General features: G+C 40.8%; 2 protein-coding genes across 3 annotated transcripts; one reads left to right on the top strand and one right to left on the bottom strand.

Moving 5' to 3' along the window:
* Window positions 1-259: 259 nt before the first annotated feature.
* Window positions 260-4,803, top strand: LOC106656496 (facilitated trehalose transporter Tret1-like). The gene is made up of 4 exons (XM_014377499.2): window positions 260-650; window positions 2,470-3,003; window positions 3,363-3,708; window positions 3,793-4,803. The coding sequence occupies exons 1-4, from the start codon at window positions 584-586 to the stop codon at window positions 4,217-4,219; spliced, it is 1,374 nt and encodes a 457-aa protein (XP_014232985.1). The 5' UTR covers window positions 260-583; the 3' UTR covers window positions 4,220-4,803.
* A 66-nt stretch (window positions 4,804-4,869) lies between these two features.
* Window positions 4,870-15,220, bottom strand: LOC106656473 (uncharacterized protein KIAA0930 homolog). Of its 2 annotated transcripts, XM_014377475.2 has the most exons (9): window positions 14,408-15,220; window positions 12,666-12,985; window positions 12,085-12,348; window positions 11,907-12,006; window positions 9,721-10,029; window positions 8,279-8,518; window positions 7,018-7,788; window positions 5,246-5,395; window positions 4,870-5,162 (listed from the first exon to the last, which is right to left on the bottom strand). In XM_014377475.2, exons 1-9 carry the CDS (start codon window positions 14,517-14,519, stop codon window positions 5,122-5,124), a joined length of 2,307 nt encoding a protein of 768 aa, XP_014232961.1. In that variant the 5' UTR covers window positions 14,520-15,220; the 3' UTR covers window positions 4,870-5,121. The 2 variants fall into 2 exon arrangements, with proteins under 2 accessions (XP_014232961.1, XP_014232968.1); XM_014377482.1 differs by lacking the exons at window positions 7,018-7,788; window positions 8,279-8,518 and having other exon boundaries at window positions 14,408-14,519.
* Between the last annotated feature and the right edge of the window lie 689 nt (window positions 15,221-15,909).

Here is a 15,909-nt window from a genome sequence, read left to right on the forward strand (position 1 = left end):
AGAGACGATACACGACACACAATCAAAACCGCGCAACAATAGCTACAGCGGAGCTTACGCGGACGTATAGCGCGCGTATAATACGAAATACGAAAGCGGCGTTTGCGCACTTGCGTCTTCTCAACGCTACATAGCCGTGCCTCGTCTAGCGTATAGATTGGAGATTTATACAGGAAAAAAAGCGCGGGCAATTACGATAGTAATTTAAAACCATCGCGTAGATCGACGACGAAAAATTTATATTACTGCGACGAGTCGACGCGTTCAGCGCGACGATCGGCCGAAGCGAGCGAGCGCGCGCGCCGCGCGTGTTATATAGTAATATAACATATTATATTCAGTCAAACGGAGCGGAAGCCGAATTCATAAACCAGCGGATCGTGTTGAAAAGTTTTAGTTGGTACCGAGCTGAGCTCAAAGGAAGGTCGCTCCAAGTGAAGCCTAGAGGCAGTTTCGATTTCGTGGATTTTCTAATCCCATCTCGAAGTGAGCCCGTGAAGAGCTAGTCGTTCGGGGGAAAATACTGGATTTTTCTCTTTCTCTGTAAATCAACATCCTGGACGGGATCAATCAGAAGAACAACATGATTCAGGTGGCGAAGAAAACCACGCTGCAAAAGTATTTTCCGCAACTCGTTGCTGGATTAGGAGGTGAGTGTCCTTATAGCTGCTTTTTCTTCCTTTTGAGTCAAGGTGAAGGTTAAAAAGTTAGTCTAATACGTATTTCGTGATTTCCATTGAATATTTTTTAAGAAAACTCTATAAATGTTTAGAAAAGTTCAAATGAAAGACATTAATAGAGTTTTCTCGAAAAATATTCAATGGGAATCCCGAAATACGTATTAGAAAATTTTCCTTTTAACCTTGGCTTCGATATACTTATTTTTCACGTGCGATTTTTGGATTTCTTTTTTTGGTCCGTTATTAGAAAGTGTTAAACTAACGGTCGTGAGCTAAAGTAAAAGTGCAGTGGTATTATAAAAAAAAAAAAAAAAGAAGTGAATAAGGCATGGAATGGTCATTATTGAACATTTATCAAACGTCCAGAAATTTGTTTCTTATCAAGCAATTTCAGAAATTTCTCGATGACGTTCGTACACAACAATACTGAATTCTGGTACTTTCGGCTTACCGATCTCATAGGCATTTCAATACAACCACTATACAATGACAATTTTATTAATGATTTTATAAAATTTAAAATTTTTATAAAATCGCATTTACAAATTAATTCACAAGGTACAATGTAAATTAATATTTTTTAATGCCATGTTAAAAATACTTTGTTCTATTATAATTTAATGGACAATTACAATATAAATTTAGAATTATTTTCAAGAACCACGATTAAACTTCCGTAAGATTTAACACATTTTGTTTGAGAATCGGAGTAAATAAATTTTTTTTAGGACACCTTTCATTTAAATTTAATTTTATTAGCTGAAACCCAATCAAATGATTCATGGTTCTATTCTGAACGCGCTGATTATGTACATGTGTTTACTCAAGTTGATAGGAGCTACTGGTCGGTCAGTCATGTGTAAGGGACACTCGGATAATAAATAAAATTAAAGCACACACAATTCGTGTGATTTGCGATAACTCATTGAGAAAAAAAAATTAAAATTGAAATATAAATCATAACGCACACACGCGCCGTGTTGCACACGACGTTGTACCAACTCGCCTGAAAAATCATCGCATTTTGTTTCCTTAATAATCTCGCGAAGACGACGACGACGACACGCGCGTATATAATATTTACGTGTAAATAGAAATAATTAGACAGAGAACCAAATTACAGCAGCACTGCTCGATTGGGCTCGATCGCACGGCGCGCGTGTGCGAAGATCATTAAGACACACTGACGTGCTGTATACACACACGCGGCATCTTATACTTGCATTAATATAATATACACGACGACGCACGCGCGTCGCTTTGAAAGTTCGAGAATTGCAGCGGCTATATCCCAGAGATGATGCTGTTGTCTATTAAAAAAAAAAAAAAAAAATACATACAACGCTTGAAAGATCTGATGAAACTTTATTCGTTCAATTACTTTGCCAACGTCAGGCAATTCGGTATGTACATATATGCACATATATTATAAATAAACCACGCGAGACGAGAGAGAGAGAAGACCGACCGATTGTTTAAACCTATATCGCAAACGATGAAGATGCAACGGACTCGTAGGCGCGCGAGCTTGTTTAGTGTCTGCGAGAGATTAGAAAACAGCTTAAATAATAAGAAAAGCAAAAACATTACGGCGGTATCAATTGCAAAAACTATCGTAACTGGGAAATGACTTTTTATCTCGCTGCGTCTGGACGTTCACACCAATTTTTGTAATGACGCAAGCCACGTAATGCCTTGCTCGATTGCAATTACTCGGTACAGACAGATCGAGTACATCGATACGCAGGATAATTAATTAAATAAATTTTTTTAATTGTGTGATTTACAGTGACGATGGTGCTGGTGCAATTGGGACTGTCCAGCGGCTGGTCGTCGCCCTATCTGCCCAAGCTCCAGCATCCGGACTCGGCGCTGCGGCTCACGGCGGACGAGGCCTCCTGGGTCGCCAGTCTGCTGAATCTGGGCCGCTTCTGCGGCGCCTTCTGCGGTGCCCTCTCCGTCAACTACTGCGGCACCAAGCGCACGATGCTCTTCAATCTCATCCCGGTGAGCATGTGCTGGCTCCTGACCATTTTGGCGCGCGACGCCCGTTGGCTGTACGCCGCGCGCTTCAGCGGTGGCTTGGGCCTCGGCATGACCTACAGCTCGTTCCCGCTCTATCTGGGCGAGGTGTCGTTCCCCGAGATCAGAGGCTCGCTGGTGTCGATGGCCTCGTGCGGCGGTACCTTCGGCGTGATGCTGAGCAACATCGCCGGCAAGTATCTGGCCATGGAGGTGTCGGCTTCGATCTACCTGGCACCGTGTCTGGTATTCATCGCCCTTTTCTGGTGGTTGCCCGAGTCACCCCATTATCTCATCAAAAGTAAGCATTTGTCCTTTTTTATCTTCTTCTTCCATTATCTTCGATGTGTCGAGACGTAAAAAAAATAGAGTCGTTATGTTGAATTAATGCGCCTATATATCTGTTTACAACTGGTTGAACTTTTAGATTGTCTCTCTGTAAGTTAATTGGGCGCGCATGAATTACGTCAATGTTTTGCCTCGCATGTACTGCTCGTATACATTGCAGACACTTGATTTTTCATTCGATTAGTGTACGAGCTTCGAGTCAATTATTATTATTATACCGTGGAATATCGAATAAGTCATCGCGTCGAGATGGAACAATTAGTCGTTTTTCTTGTTTCATTTGTTTCTAACATTTTTGCTTCGTTTGTACAGGAAAAGACTTTAAAGCAGCCAAAGCATCGATCTCCTGGTACCGAGCCGATCACAACGTCGAGGAGGAATTCGAGTCCGTCCAGCAGTTTATCAACGCGGCCAAAGAGCAAAGCTTCACCGAGAAGCTGGCCGAGTTCAAGAAGCCCGCGATCCGACGCGCCACCATACTCGTCATTCTGCTCTGGACCTTCATGCAGATCTGCGGCTTCAACAATGTACTCTTCTACATGGTGCAGATTCTGCAGGACTCCAAGGTCAATAATCCCGAGGACTTCGCCATGTACGTGAGCGCTGCCGGTGTCGCTGCGTCGACTCTCTCGATCGTGATGATCGACCGATGCGGAAGGTGAGCGAATATCAATTTTCCTTTTTATTTTATTTTCGTATAATTGAACCTATTTTTAAATGTCATTTTGCTTCCCCCCCACAGACGTTGGTTGCTCATCGTTTCGAGCATCGGCGTGTCCATCGGTCTGGCCGGCCTCGGTGCCCACTTCCTCCTGCTCGACCAGGAGGAGACGTTCCCGAATCTCCACTGGCTGCCCATCATCTCGCTCTTCGTCTTCGAGATCGCCTTCTTCGTCGGTCTCATGTCCGTGCCCAGTGCCGTGCTCAGCGAGATATTCCCGAGCAACGTTAAGTGCATCGCCGCCTGCTTCGCCAGTCTGGCCGGAGCCATCGCCGCGTTCGCCTCCACGAGGTCCTTCCAGCCGTTCATCGGCCTCATGGGCACGAGCAACGTCTTCTTCATGCACGCCGGCATCACCCTCCTGATAGTGCCCTACGCGATTATCTTCATGCCCGAGACCAAGGGAAAGACGCTGCAGCAGATTCAGGAGCTGCTGACCAGGCGCTGATGCCCGGGCGGATCCTGGCTGTTATATTATTATCATTATAATTTTTTAGATATTTTAAGGCATTTTTTTTGAATTTTAATCGACGATCGGTGGGTGCGGTGCGCTCGCGCGATCGTCGTCTACATTTTAGGCTACTGTCATGATACAATGATACTCGTTAGGTAGATTCGATTTCCATTTTTTTCGTTGACGCTCGTCCGAAATCGATTAATTCGCAAAGTTTTGTAAGACCGCGCTTCCTCGAGATTATTTAATTTTTTTATAATAAAATATAATAAGCGTGCCTTCTGACTTTGTGCATTATCGCACAAGATAATTCGATATTGATGCACATAAGTAATAGTATTAAATAAATTGTTTCGCATTATCTATTGAATTTTGGACCATTAGCAAGTTATAGAAGTTTTTATAAATTTTCATTGTATGTAAATATTATATGAGTATTCGATTATTTGAATATTACTCAGTAGAAGCAATGAATTTGTACAAAGATAACGATAATTTTATTTTTTAATATATCGTTGTTATAGATTTAAAGAACTGTGTAAACGAAAATAAAACAAATGACATTTTTTATATAAAAAGTTTTTTCTCCTTATTCTTATTTATACAGTGGACGTGGGTGAAAAAATTGATTCAAAAACATTAAGTTGAACGCAGAGTTAAAATTTTATTCCTCTCTTATCATAGTATCTATTCAATGTATCACATACTGTAGATTATAAAATGACATATTATCTAAGGATACAAGGACATTAAAAACTGATTTTCATATAGAATTTTCGTCGATATTTGAGATTGATTCATTTTTTTTGTACACATAGAAAGTTGGCCAGCACGAAGTCACATACTGCAAAATACACTAAAAAACACGCACGTTGCGTACTTAGCTATGATATCGGCTAAAAGGTTAAAATCGGTCCCTCTCGATGGTCCAAAATATCTGAAATAAATCAAACATATCGTTTGTTGAAAATGTTCGCAGACGATAACAAATTTTTTTTTAAATACTTGATGTGCTTATACCTTTGGCTATGCTCCACCAAGGTAGGGTAATGTAAGTGAGAAAGGCGTTGAGCGGAACAGATTGGGCCCTTTTGTTTTCTTTCCAAAAGTGAAAAGTCTGCGTGAATCCTCGCATTGTCCATAGAGGATTGTAAGCCCCATCGTCTAGTTCTAAAATTAAAAAATAAAGTCCCGAAATTATGTTGCATTCAATTTATTCGATCAGACTTTGTCAAACAACATAATTTTTATTCAACATTACAAAAATAATACTTAAATACTCGATTCTAAATCTCATAAAACAATTGCTACGATACTAAATATATTACTTTTGTATTTTTTTTTTATTTATGAAGTAGTATTTCTATGTAATTGTATAAATGCTCATTTGTATTGTGATAAGGATATTCAGATCTTACGAATATTCAATTTGAAACTAACTAGTTTCGAGCTCGGTTTTAAATTTTGCAAATAAATAACATTGAAATTAAAAGAAAAAGAAGCAACATAGAACAACAGTGCAAGATTTGAAGAAAAGTAACTCTGGTGATGGTCGTAGAAACGATAAAGGGTATGTGTTGGGTAAAACATAAAACCTATAGCAGATAATCTTGACTATTTGCATGTGAGGCTAGACTATTGGTGTGAGTTGAATCAGCGCAATTCATTGTGATTTCTTATATTTTTTAATTTTCAACTATTATAATGTATAATTTTTTCGAACATTCGATTTTTTTACCAAACAATTTAATAATTTGAGTACCCTAAGTACCCAAACTCTCTAACAAGCGAAATGCGAAGCACGTGCTCTGAAATTTATGTTTTATTTGTGGCATCTACTTACTAAAGTTGCATGTTTAAAAAAATTCTTTACTTGTAACTTTATATTTTTCGATTTTCATTACAGCGTTCAGTACAAGAACATCGAGTACAATGACTAAATATTGCAACTGTTTGCCTAGTTTCAACGACGGCCTATTCAGTTCGCCAAACATTGATTAGAAATCAAAAAATTTAATTAGGTCGCATAATTAAGATTCTTTGAATTAATCGAGTAATTAAAAAATTACGTCAAAGTAATAAACCTAACAGAATAAAAGGCTTTTTCTATTTAATCATGGCAATACCTCAGCTTTAATACGTTACACACATATTACGATATCCCCTGATATATTAAGTAATGATTTTTATGGCTGTAAAATACACTTAATAGTATTGTTTTAACCTCGAAATTGCTGTCATTTAGGATACATTTTTTTCTTATCGACCTCATAAATATCTGGTTGTAATTGTGTTTACGGTATAATGCAATTCTTCGTGTATTGGAGCCGTAGTACTAATTTTCTACTTGTTTTTCTACATAAATAATTTAGACTAGAAAAGAAATACATCGAACTGATTTCCATTGATCCTTTAATGAGTTCTATTGTTTAATAACAGTAATATTAGATTTCCATTCAATTTTTCAAATTATGCTCATTTCACTGGATTGTCTTTGAATTTTCTGGACCCAATTTTACCGTCACGTTCATTATCCCAAAAAAGGATCCATGTGAAATCGACACTCTCTACTGTATTTGATCACATATAGCTCTGTTTCAGGTACGTATTGTAAGGTAGTAGTTTGCTTCATGTATAACAGCATAGCTAGTAATTTTGTTGATGAAAGAGAGAGAGAGAGAGAGACAGAGAGAAATAGAGAGAAACAGTGTGTGACAGAGACAAAGAGTTTGGTTGCTTAATGTGGGCGGGGGGTGGTGTTGGTGGTGGGCATGTTTTTGTACGAAAATTACCCTGTGAGCCGTTGCGCCTGGGCAGCTCGCACCAGTAGTAGATAGCGGTGCCGTCGGGCGTGACGCGATGCGGCGGCAGCGGATTCGTCGCGCCGATCGGCCCGGAAAAGGCTCGCCGTCTGCGCTGCCTCGGCAGCGTAGCGCTTCTCTCGCTCCTCGTCGGCGTCGTCGTCGTCGTTGTCGTCGTCGTCGGCGTCGTCGTTGTTGTCTCGTTGTGATCACCGTTATGATCGTTATTCCCGTTCGACTTTGTCGTCGATGTATTGAAAATATCGTCCTTGTCGTAATTGCTACTACTAGTGTACGAGGAAGACATGATTCTGTCACAGCCGCCGCCAGCACTGGCGAGACTCCGCGAGCGTCCCGGACGCGTGTGACGCTCGCTGCGGGGGGATGAGCTACTACTGTGCTGCTGCTGCTGATGATGATGATGATGATGCGGATAACGATGATGATGATTGTTGCGTTGCTGATGACGATTGTTTTGCTGATGATAGTATTGAAAAAGCGAGGCAGGCGTCGGATCGCCGGACGCTACGGGAGAGGCTGCCACCGACGACGATTCGTCCTGCTGCAGGGGCAATTCTTCACGGCCGTTGACGATTATCGCGTTGGAATCGATTTTCTGACGCACTACGACGTCGTCGTCGGTGGGCGAATTGCCGCTGCTCGCCGGCAGCGTCTCGCTGCCGACTTCGATCGTTTGCGGCTGAATGACTCCTGCTTCTTGACGATGATGATCTCCATTGACGGAATTTTGCCTCGAAGGACCTGCGAGGATACACACGTGTCCATCAGCTCTTTGTTTCTCGGTCTTTACTCAATCTTTTTTTCTCTCGTGCTGCTCTCGAGCGCCGGTCTTCTTAGCGTTATATGCCCAAAATTGGGAACTTTTTTGGTCCTACGAATCTTAGAGGATCTTGGAAATAACGAACGCAGCTTTTGGCATTATTCTCTACTCTACAGTATTTTTATGAAAATCAAATTTCAAGCAGCAAAAAAAAATTGCAAAAATAAAAACTGCGCCTTTACGTTAGCGAATGATGCTTCAAAAAATGAAAAATAAAAAAAAAATTCAGCACTCGTTAGAGTCAAAATCATTCGGGCTTTCGGACCAGTTCCTTTCTCGAATTTTAATTTCTTCTTTTTTTTCCAAGATTCTCCAAGAAAAGAGGATCAGTTATCATACACGTATCGCGCGATTTTAATCGGATTTTTTACTTTCCGACCGAAAGGACGTGTTGTGTAGTATAAATCTCACCGCGAGGCTGCAGGCCTGCAGTTATGATTTTGGTGTTACATTCTCTTCTCGCTGCAGCGAGACGATTAGCGGCGGCATTGCATCGATGTCTCGGACTTTCGTGGTTAAATCTGCTGCGCAGGACCGGCGACGACTGGGCCGACCAGTACTGGCCAGACGCTCGTCGTTGATGTCGTTGCTGATGCTGTTGCAGATTCTGACGTGCTTTGATTTCTCGATCGTACGTCTCGTTGTCATCGCCTGAGAGCGTGTTTGCAATCCACGAAAATAAATCATACAAATGTTTCTCTTTTTTTTTCAGCTGGTTTATATAGGCGCATTCGTTGTTTGGTGCGTTGGTTCATTGGTTGAATTTTGTTTTTCTTTTGGTTGGTTTGTGCGAGTTGTATAATTGGTGCTTTGGTATTTTCATTACGTGTCGGAGTTGTTGTCCAGACTTAATAAGGTTGACGTTCATTTAATCTAACGTTTGTTTGCACATTCAAAGTTGTAAATTTCAATGAAATCATTACGGCTATCGCAATCACGATATCAAATACTAGTAGGCTTTATTACGTAGTAGCCGAGCTAAAATTTGAGTCATACTATTTGATAAGCAGTAATGATTTGATTTGAACGGAAAAGTGTAGTTTATTTTAGTGGAGGTGGAGAGGTAGAATTAGATTATGTACTTCGTATTGTTTCAAATTCTGAAGTATTTATTCGGGGGATGTGAATATCAAATTCTATACTAATATTATCTAACGCTATAGTGTACACACGAGGTAATATTTCTACTAATTATAAGTTCTAAACTTTCGATGCAATGGAACTAGTCTGGTTCTATTTGTGTATCTAATAAGGGTTATTTTCTTTTTTTGGATTCAAATATTATCTTTGAAAAAAAAATTGACTGAAGAATCTTTATTTGATCAAGATATTTTTCATGGAAATTTTAAATTGAAATTTTATTTAGAGAAAAGATTGACGTCAACATGAATTTATGAAAAAAGTTAGAGAATGTATGAATTTATTGATTAATAGCATGAACGAACATTTGTGTATGTATCGGCCCAAATGACTTGGAGTAACAATGCAATTATGCTGATGCGATATAACCAGCCTTGCAAAAAACGAGCAATAAATATTGAAAAAAATGATAACAATGCATGTTAAGAGAGCATAAAAATGTTTTTAGCAAGCAACGATATGATACGGTAAAATCGTGCATCAAGCGAGATAAATAGAAAGAGGCAATGCAAAGGGGTCGAGCTCCATTCGAATTGTATGCAGCGAATTTTTTCATAAAATGAGCTTTCGTTAAGAGCAAATTCATAAATAATATAAATATCGATCGAAATTTTATACTAAAGAATGTAAAATCATTGGCAGAAAGTTGTCGTCGACATATAATGCACTCTATTCATTATATCACGAATAGAACTGAAAAATCGTCACTGTACCGTCTTTGACGTCGCCGGCCTCGATCTCGTTCAGTCCGTTGGCCATGGAGTCGAGGCCCTCGTTCTCCGAGCGCGCCTTGGAGCCGGCGCTGTCGCCGGGCTTGGTGCGCCAGCCGCCCCGCGCAAAATTGTTCAGATTCGAGCTCGGATCCGAGAGTCGACGCTGATGCCGGCAGAGAAACATCTCCTCGGCGTCGTCCCACTCGGCGTCCCAGAGAGCGTCCGTCACGCAGTATCCCGGCTCCGAGGTCGGCGTCTCGGCGCCCGAGCCCTTGGGCTTCGTCACCGCCATCTCCGCATGTCCCTTTCCTACAAACAAAAGAGATGATATTCATTTATATCTACTCTAAGAAAAATATTTGGCCCGATCAACCAAGGCTTCATTGTTTCAAGTGCTTGGTTAAAGCCAGATCTATTGGTTACTTGTTTAAAGATGAACCTTCCTTATAGGCTGTTTTCACAGTCGTCAGTGACGGTCAAAAATCGACCAGCTGATTTGACTGGAGGCCAAACCAAGCGACCGCCCGTATACTTTACATGTTAAAGTTGGTTGGTAAAAGTGCTTATAATTAGTTTAACGCTCAGTAAAAAAATAAACAAAAAATATCTGGAGAAAGCGGAAATCCTTGTGTATCGAAATATCGAAGCGGTTTATAGTTAAAGTCTTTAGATTGTTGTTGCGTCGAGACCATCAGTCGGTTGACAAATCCCGAAATGTTCCAATGAGCGACACAGTTTGTTTTTCGTGAGAAAAAATCTTATGAAAAAAACTCACGTTTATTTTTGGTACAAAGTACAATTTGCTCAATTGAGAGCACCTTTGTAAATCAAATTTATGATTTACGGTAATCAAAGAAATTGTTGCAAAGAAAGAGAGAGCGATGAGCGTAGCTCCTCTTCTTTTCACGGTTACCTGGAGAATGAATTTATTTATCATTACTCCGAACAACCCGACAGCGGTTGCTATGCAACCTTCTTTTTTTTATAAAATATACATGTTCGATGTATATCGAACAATTGTAAATAAAAAACATTGAAATTTCGGCTTTTTGTCTGTTATATTGTCAATAAACTCTAATAAAATAGTTATTAAAAGTGGTTTTTTGGGTTGCAATACAAACCCTCAAGCGGAGAATTGTTTATTCTTTGAAATTACCAAAAACTTAAAAACAATCGTAATTTCGAAAACTTATGAAAATGATCTCGCAATCGTCTTCCAAACTAAGTCTGCTGTTGGTGGAAAGATAGTATTCTTAATTACGATTGTTTTTTAGTTTTACATTGGTAATTTCAAAGAATAAACAATTCTCCGCTTGAGGGTTTGTATTGCAACCCAAAAAACCACTTTTAATAACTATTTTATTAGAGTTTATTGACAATATAACAGACAAAAAAGCCGAAACTTCAATGTTTTTTTATTTACAATCTAAAGACTTTAACTAAAAACCGCTTCGATATTTCGATACACAAGGATTTCCGCTTTCTCCAGATATTTTTTGTTTATTTTTTTACCGAACGTTAAACTAATTACAAGAACTTTTACCAACCAACTTTAACATGTAAAGTATACGGACGGTCGCTTTGTTTGGCCTCCAGTCAAATCAGCTGGTCATTTGTGACCGTCACCGACGACTGTGAAAACAGCCTATATACTAATCTAAATGATATTTCGTCACTTGCGGATACGAAAAAATAGTTGCTGAATGCCCTCTAGCGGCAAAACATTAGGCTCCTTTTTTATTACAGTTCATTAAATCAATGAAATATTTCGTAAAAATATTTTGAATGAAACTGGGTTCGTCAACTTGATGAATCAAGTAGTCCTTACTATGACGTATTTCGTCAATTTAGTGAAATATTTACTTGGCATATACCAATGAAATATTGAGTTGTTTCGATAAAATATTTCGTAACAACATTTTGAATGGAACTAGTTTCATCAACTTGATGAATCAAGTAATCTTAAATATGAAGCAATTTGTCAATTTAGTGAAATATTTACTTGGTATGTCTGCCCATCAAATATTTCATCGTAGTAATCACAATTTTATTAATTTTATTTATTTATTTCATTCATTTTGTGAAATATGAAATATGAAATGATATTTCATTCACTTCGTGATTGTTTCAATAAAATTTTTTCCTCGGTGTAGGTTTAATCAATTTCCTAATCATTTTTTACTTACCCTGAGGTCCCTTCATTCTAACGAATTCTACTCGTTGCGATCCAGCGCCTGAGAATAGGCCGAATGTCATGCGCTGGGCCATCTTTGTGCTCAAGCTTGACTATAAACAGGCGCATTAAATGAATACGCTACATTAAGTATGCTTTCAAATAATTAAGAAACGAGAAATGAAGCTCACTCTAGCGTCGTAGACTTTTTTCAGCGCGTCGTATCTAATTGAGCCGAGAAAAATGACACCCTGGATGGCGCCCTCGCGATCCGAGGCGACCAGCTCCACGCATACCATTTCCCCGTCCCTGACTAGTATATCACAGAAAACTTCGTCGAAATTGTCCACCATGAAGCAGATGTGCGGATACGTCATCTCCTCGAGCTCGCCCTTGGCGTCCATGCGCCGACGACTCGGGCTGGCGTACACCTTCTGGGAATGTCTGCGCAATACCTGCCGCAAGGGCATCACAGGAAGGAAGAGAAGAGCGAAATTAATTTTCCATTAAGTAAATTGCTCGAAGCTCTCAACGCTCGCAGCAGCAAATGAAAATGCAGTATGTACAGGTGTGTGAAAAAAGTTTTTCTCTATATTACTCAGTGTAGCAACAGGTGAATCTCATCACGTTTTAAAGCTTTGATGAAAAAAAAAAAAATAATAATAATAAACTGAAAGCTCGGAAGGCTCTCTGCCAGCCAGCTGGAGGCAGGCAGCGGATTGAATTTAGATCAAGCTGCTGCGTTGCGAGAGATTACCTAGTGTATACTCACTTGCAATTCCTTGGGGCTCGTTCTCGTGCATATGGCGAGTGTGAGCGTGTAATCGAACTGATGCACCACGAGATTGAGATAGACCGTCTCCTCCCAGTCGATGTCCGGGTCGCCGATCGGCAGCTTCTTGCTGTCCTTGCGAAAAACGTCGACCTCGGTCTCGAACTTTGGCAGGAACTTGGACGACGACTTGATGTGCTTCTTGCGCACGAAGAAGAGCAGATCGTCACCGTCGATCGTGTGCTCGGCCTGGAATAGAAAGTGCCGCACGAACAGATCCGTCCAGTAGGTAGTGCCGTGCAGCATGACGAATCCTGAATCTGCGAAAGTACAAATGAGCGACGTTAATGGCATCGCAAAAGTTGTTTGTTTTTCCTTTTCTAGTTCAATATTCGCGCGCTTAATGAAACTCAAACTCGCGAAGAATGAAGATTTCTTAATTATTCTCCCGAGAAAATGAAACCCGAGAAATTCGTTATTTATAAAGTCTCTATCTTTGCTCTGCACTTGGCCTGCAGGCACGAAACAGCTGGCACGAATCTCTGTGCTCTAATCGAGCTACAGTGTTTTCTTCATTTTAAAAAGATGCAACGCAAGCGAAAGTTTAATTTTTCGGAGCAAAATCGCGTCGGGGACTCGACGTTGCTTCTCTCGCTCGAATCGATTTTTTCAGTAAAGTAGCCCTCTTTCCCTCGTCGTCGCGCGGTGCAGCTGACTAGGCTCATTTGTTCGAAAAATGACTCCTCGGTTTTGAATAAGTAATCGATATAATATGTATGTATGTAACATCGCATGCTGTGAACACGGCTGCGTGTCGTTCGGCTAAGGCCGCGCGCTACACTAGGCATGTATCATAACATATTAGCGGCGCAAGGCTGCTTCAATTAAAATGCGAAAGTCGTCATAATCGTTTTATATACTTTGTTCTATTATATTTGTGTGCTATGTAGCTACTTTGGACTGTATTGTTTCGGTACTGTATTCTTTCGCAAAAAAATCTTTACCGTCGATATAACGATGTGTTTATTGCATAAACTTTTTTTCAACGATTTGTAAAATTAGAATCGTTGCGTACGGTGCGCGGCTGGTTACGTATTATATACGCTGGACAGATAATCTCCATTTTTTTCATCATCGCCGCGATGTGCAGCGTATAAAAGAAGTCGTCCTTCTATATTAACGCATGTGCCGAGGAGAGTCATTATACAATTGAGTAAATTAAATGTATCGTTGCGTATGTAGTCAACATAATATTATAGATGTGTATCAAATACGATATAAACAAACGCGCACGCCAAAACGTATGTTGTCTGCTGGTCGGTGTATGTGTTAGACATACACAATCGACGCGCGGCGAGATCCCTAACATATGATAAGAAAGTTGCGCGCTGCACGTTATACGTACGTAAGTATAACATAGGTAAGTACGAGCGCGATGATGAATCATGCAACATTACGCCGCGGCACCGATAAATTTGCGCTATTATTGCGTTGTATACATGCATGCGGTGCGGGTGATCGAAGCTATCTCAAAAACGATTCGTTCGATTCACGAGTAGCTCTTGTTTTTGCCAAAATCGAATCGATGGAGATTACATTTTTGTTTGCGCGATAGTGCCCACGATAGACACGCATTTTAACATACGGCCGGTGTGACGAAACTCTTATCTCGCGAGACACACTTTTTTCCTATTGATAAACGGACAAATAAATTCAAAGCTCTCTCTCTCTCTCTTTCTCACCATCTTTGATCAACTGTCTCATCTCCTTGGTGCGTTGAAAATTGATCTCCTCGAGCAATTGTTCCAGCATCGTGGGCGGTCGTCCTAAGCTTTTCGTACTGCAGCCCGCCATTGCGCTTTGTGTGTCTATTGTTTTGTGCTTGCGTGCAAGTTCCACTGTTTATTTTCTTCGAGCTCGTAGCAGCAGCAGCAGCTGTCTCGCTTCTTATCTCGTGTTTCTTCTATCGCCTCTACTTGAATATTCAAATACCTCGACCTTCTTTTCTCTCTCTCTTCTTTCCTTACGAACGAAATACAACGTCGAAACTCCTTATCATGGTCGTCGCTTGCGTTGCTTTGGCACCGAGTCGTTGTGAGCGGCCTCCTCCTCTTTGTGCGTTATCGTGTCGTCGAAATTTTTCTTAATACATAAGCAGTAGTGGCAGCAGCACGTTGTTGTTGTTGTTGTCACTGGCGAGGTCAACGACAGCATTGTTTTTTAGTTGCACCGCACTGCACCACACCGTACTACCGCTTAAACGTCAAAACAACATCACAGCAATAATCACATAAACATTCGCACACACACACACAGTCCAGCCGGGTGTGGATAGTCGTCGTCGCGTGGTATAGTGCAGCTCTGCCTTTGTCGAACTGCTGCCTGGAATAAGCGCGAGGGGGAGCTTGCCCCCGAGTAAGTGTGTGTCAGCCGCCTGCACGACGACGACGACGACGACGATGCTTGTTGTGTTAGCTACTCGTACGCAGTGCGCAGCGGCTCCGAAGTGTGTATATAATAATATATGAGAAGGGGAACGTCGTCGGCTGCTGCTGCTGCTGTGCACGCATACATGCATGTAGTACGCCTGTGTCATACACGCCGAGCGGCTTTTAACGCCGATACGATAAAGTCGATATTTCAACGCATGCGTCGTTGCCATAACGTAGGCTTTTAACGCTCGGCTGGTGCTGCGAGAGCTTTGAGCGTATCGAGCGCGGCAAAATTCGAAAAATCGTCGGTCCATTTATACGTCGCGCGAGAGAAAGTTAAGTTATTCAATTTTATCGGTTTAGCTAAGTGTTACTGTACATAAAGAATACAGATTAATTTAATCGATTTAGCCATAAACACGGCGATTTCAATCGGGGCATTCAATTGCCGATACTGGAGTTAATAAAAACGCAAAAGCACACATCAATCATTTTGAAAATAAAAAAAGTACAAATACACCATCGCCGATAGAGGAGCTATATGCACGCGGTTGCAATCATAATAAAAGCGTTCGAGTTTAATCGCGATATACGGACTCTCGTATAGTTAGACCACTCCGAGAGTCGCGCTCACGCACACATTCATGCTGTATAATCCGCTCATTTCCGTTTGCCATATCAAGAGTCCGCGATGGACTACGCGGCAGGCGAAGTAAGAGCGAAATCTGTGTCAATATGCGTATACATATAAAACACGTGTATTCGCGCGTGCAATACAGTGAAAACTGCACGTACAGTCGACTCGAAACTCG

Source organism: Trichogramma pretiosum, unplaced genomic scaffold (assembly GCF_000599845.2).
Source record: "Trichogramma pretiosum strain Unisexual culture from Peru unplaced genomic scaffold, Tpre_2.0 scaffold1, whole genome shotgun sequence".
In the NCBI taxonomy this organism is placed as follows: domain Eukaryota; kingdom Metazoa; phylum Arthropoda; class Insecta; order Hymenoptera; family Trichogrammatidae; genus Trichogramma; species Trichogramma pretiosum.

Bases quoted from the DNA above. Each gene is read 5' to 3' on its own strand.
- LOC106656473 (XM_014377475.2), bottom strand. From the start codon at position 14,519: ATGGCGGGCTGCAGTACGAAAAGCTTAGGACGACCGCCCACGATGCTG. The intron at 10,030-11,906 runs GTAAGTAAAAAA...TTTTGTTTGTAG, and splicing joins TAGAATGAAGGGACCTCAGG to GAAAGGGACATGCGGAGATG. The intron at 7,789-8,278 runs GTGAGATTTATA...GTATCCTCGCAG, and splicing joins TGCAGGCCTGCAGCCTCGCG to GTCCTTCGAGGCAAAATTCC.
- LOC106656496 (XM_014377499.2), top strand. From the start codon at position 584: ATGATTCAGGTGGCGAAGAAAACCACGCTGCAAAAGTATTTTCCGCAA. The intron at 651-2,469 runs GTGAGTGTCCTT...TGTGATTTACAG, and splicing joins ACTCGTTGCTGGATTAGGAG to TGACGATGGTGCTGGTGCAA. The intron at 3,004-3,362 runs GTAAGCATTTGT...TCGTTTGTACAG, and splicing joins ACCCCATTATCTCATCAAAA to GAAAAGACTTTAAAGCAGCC.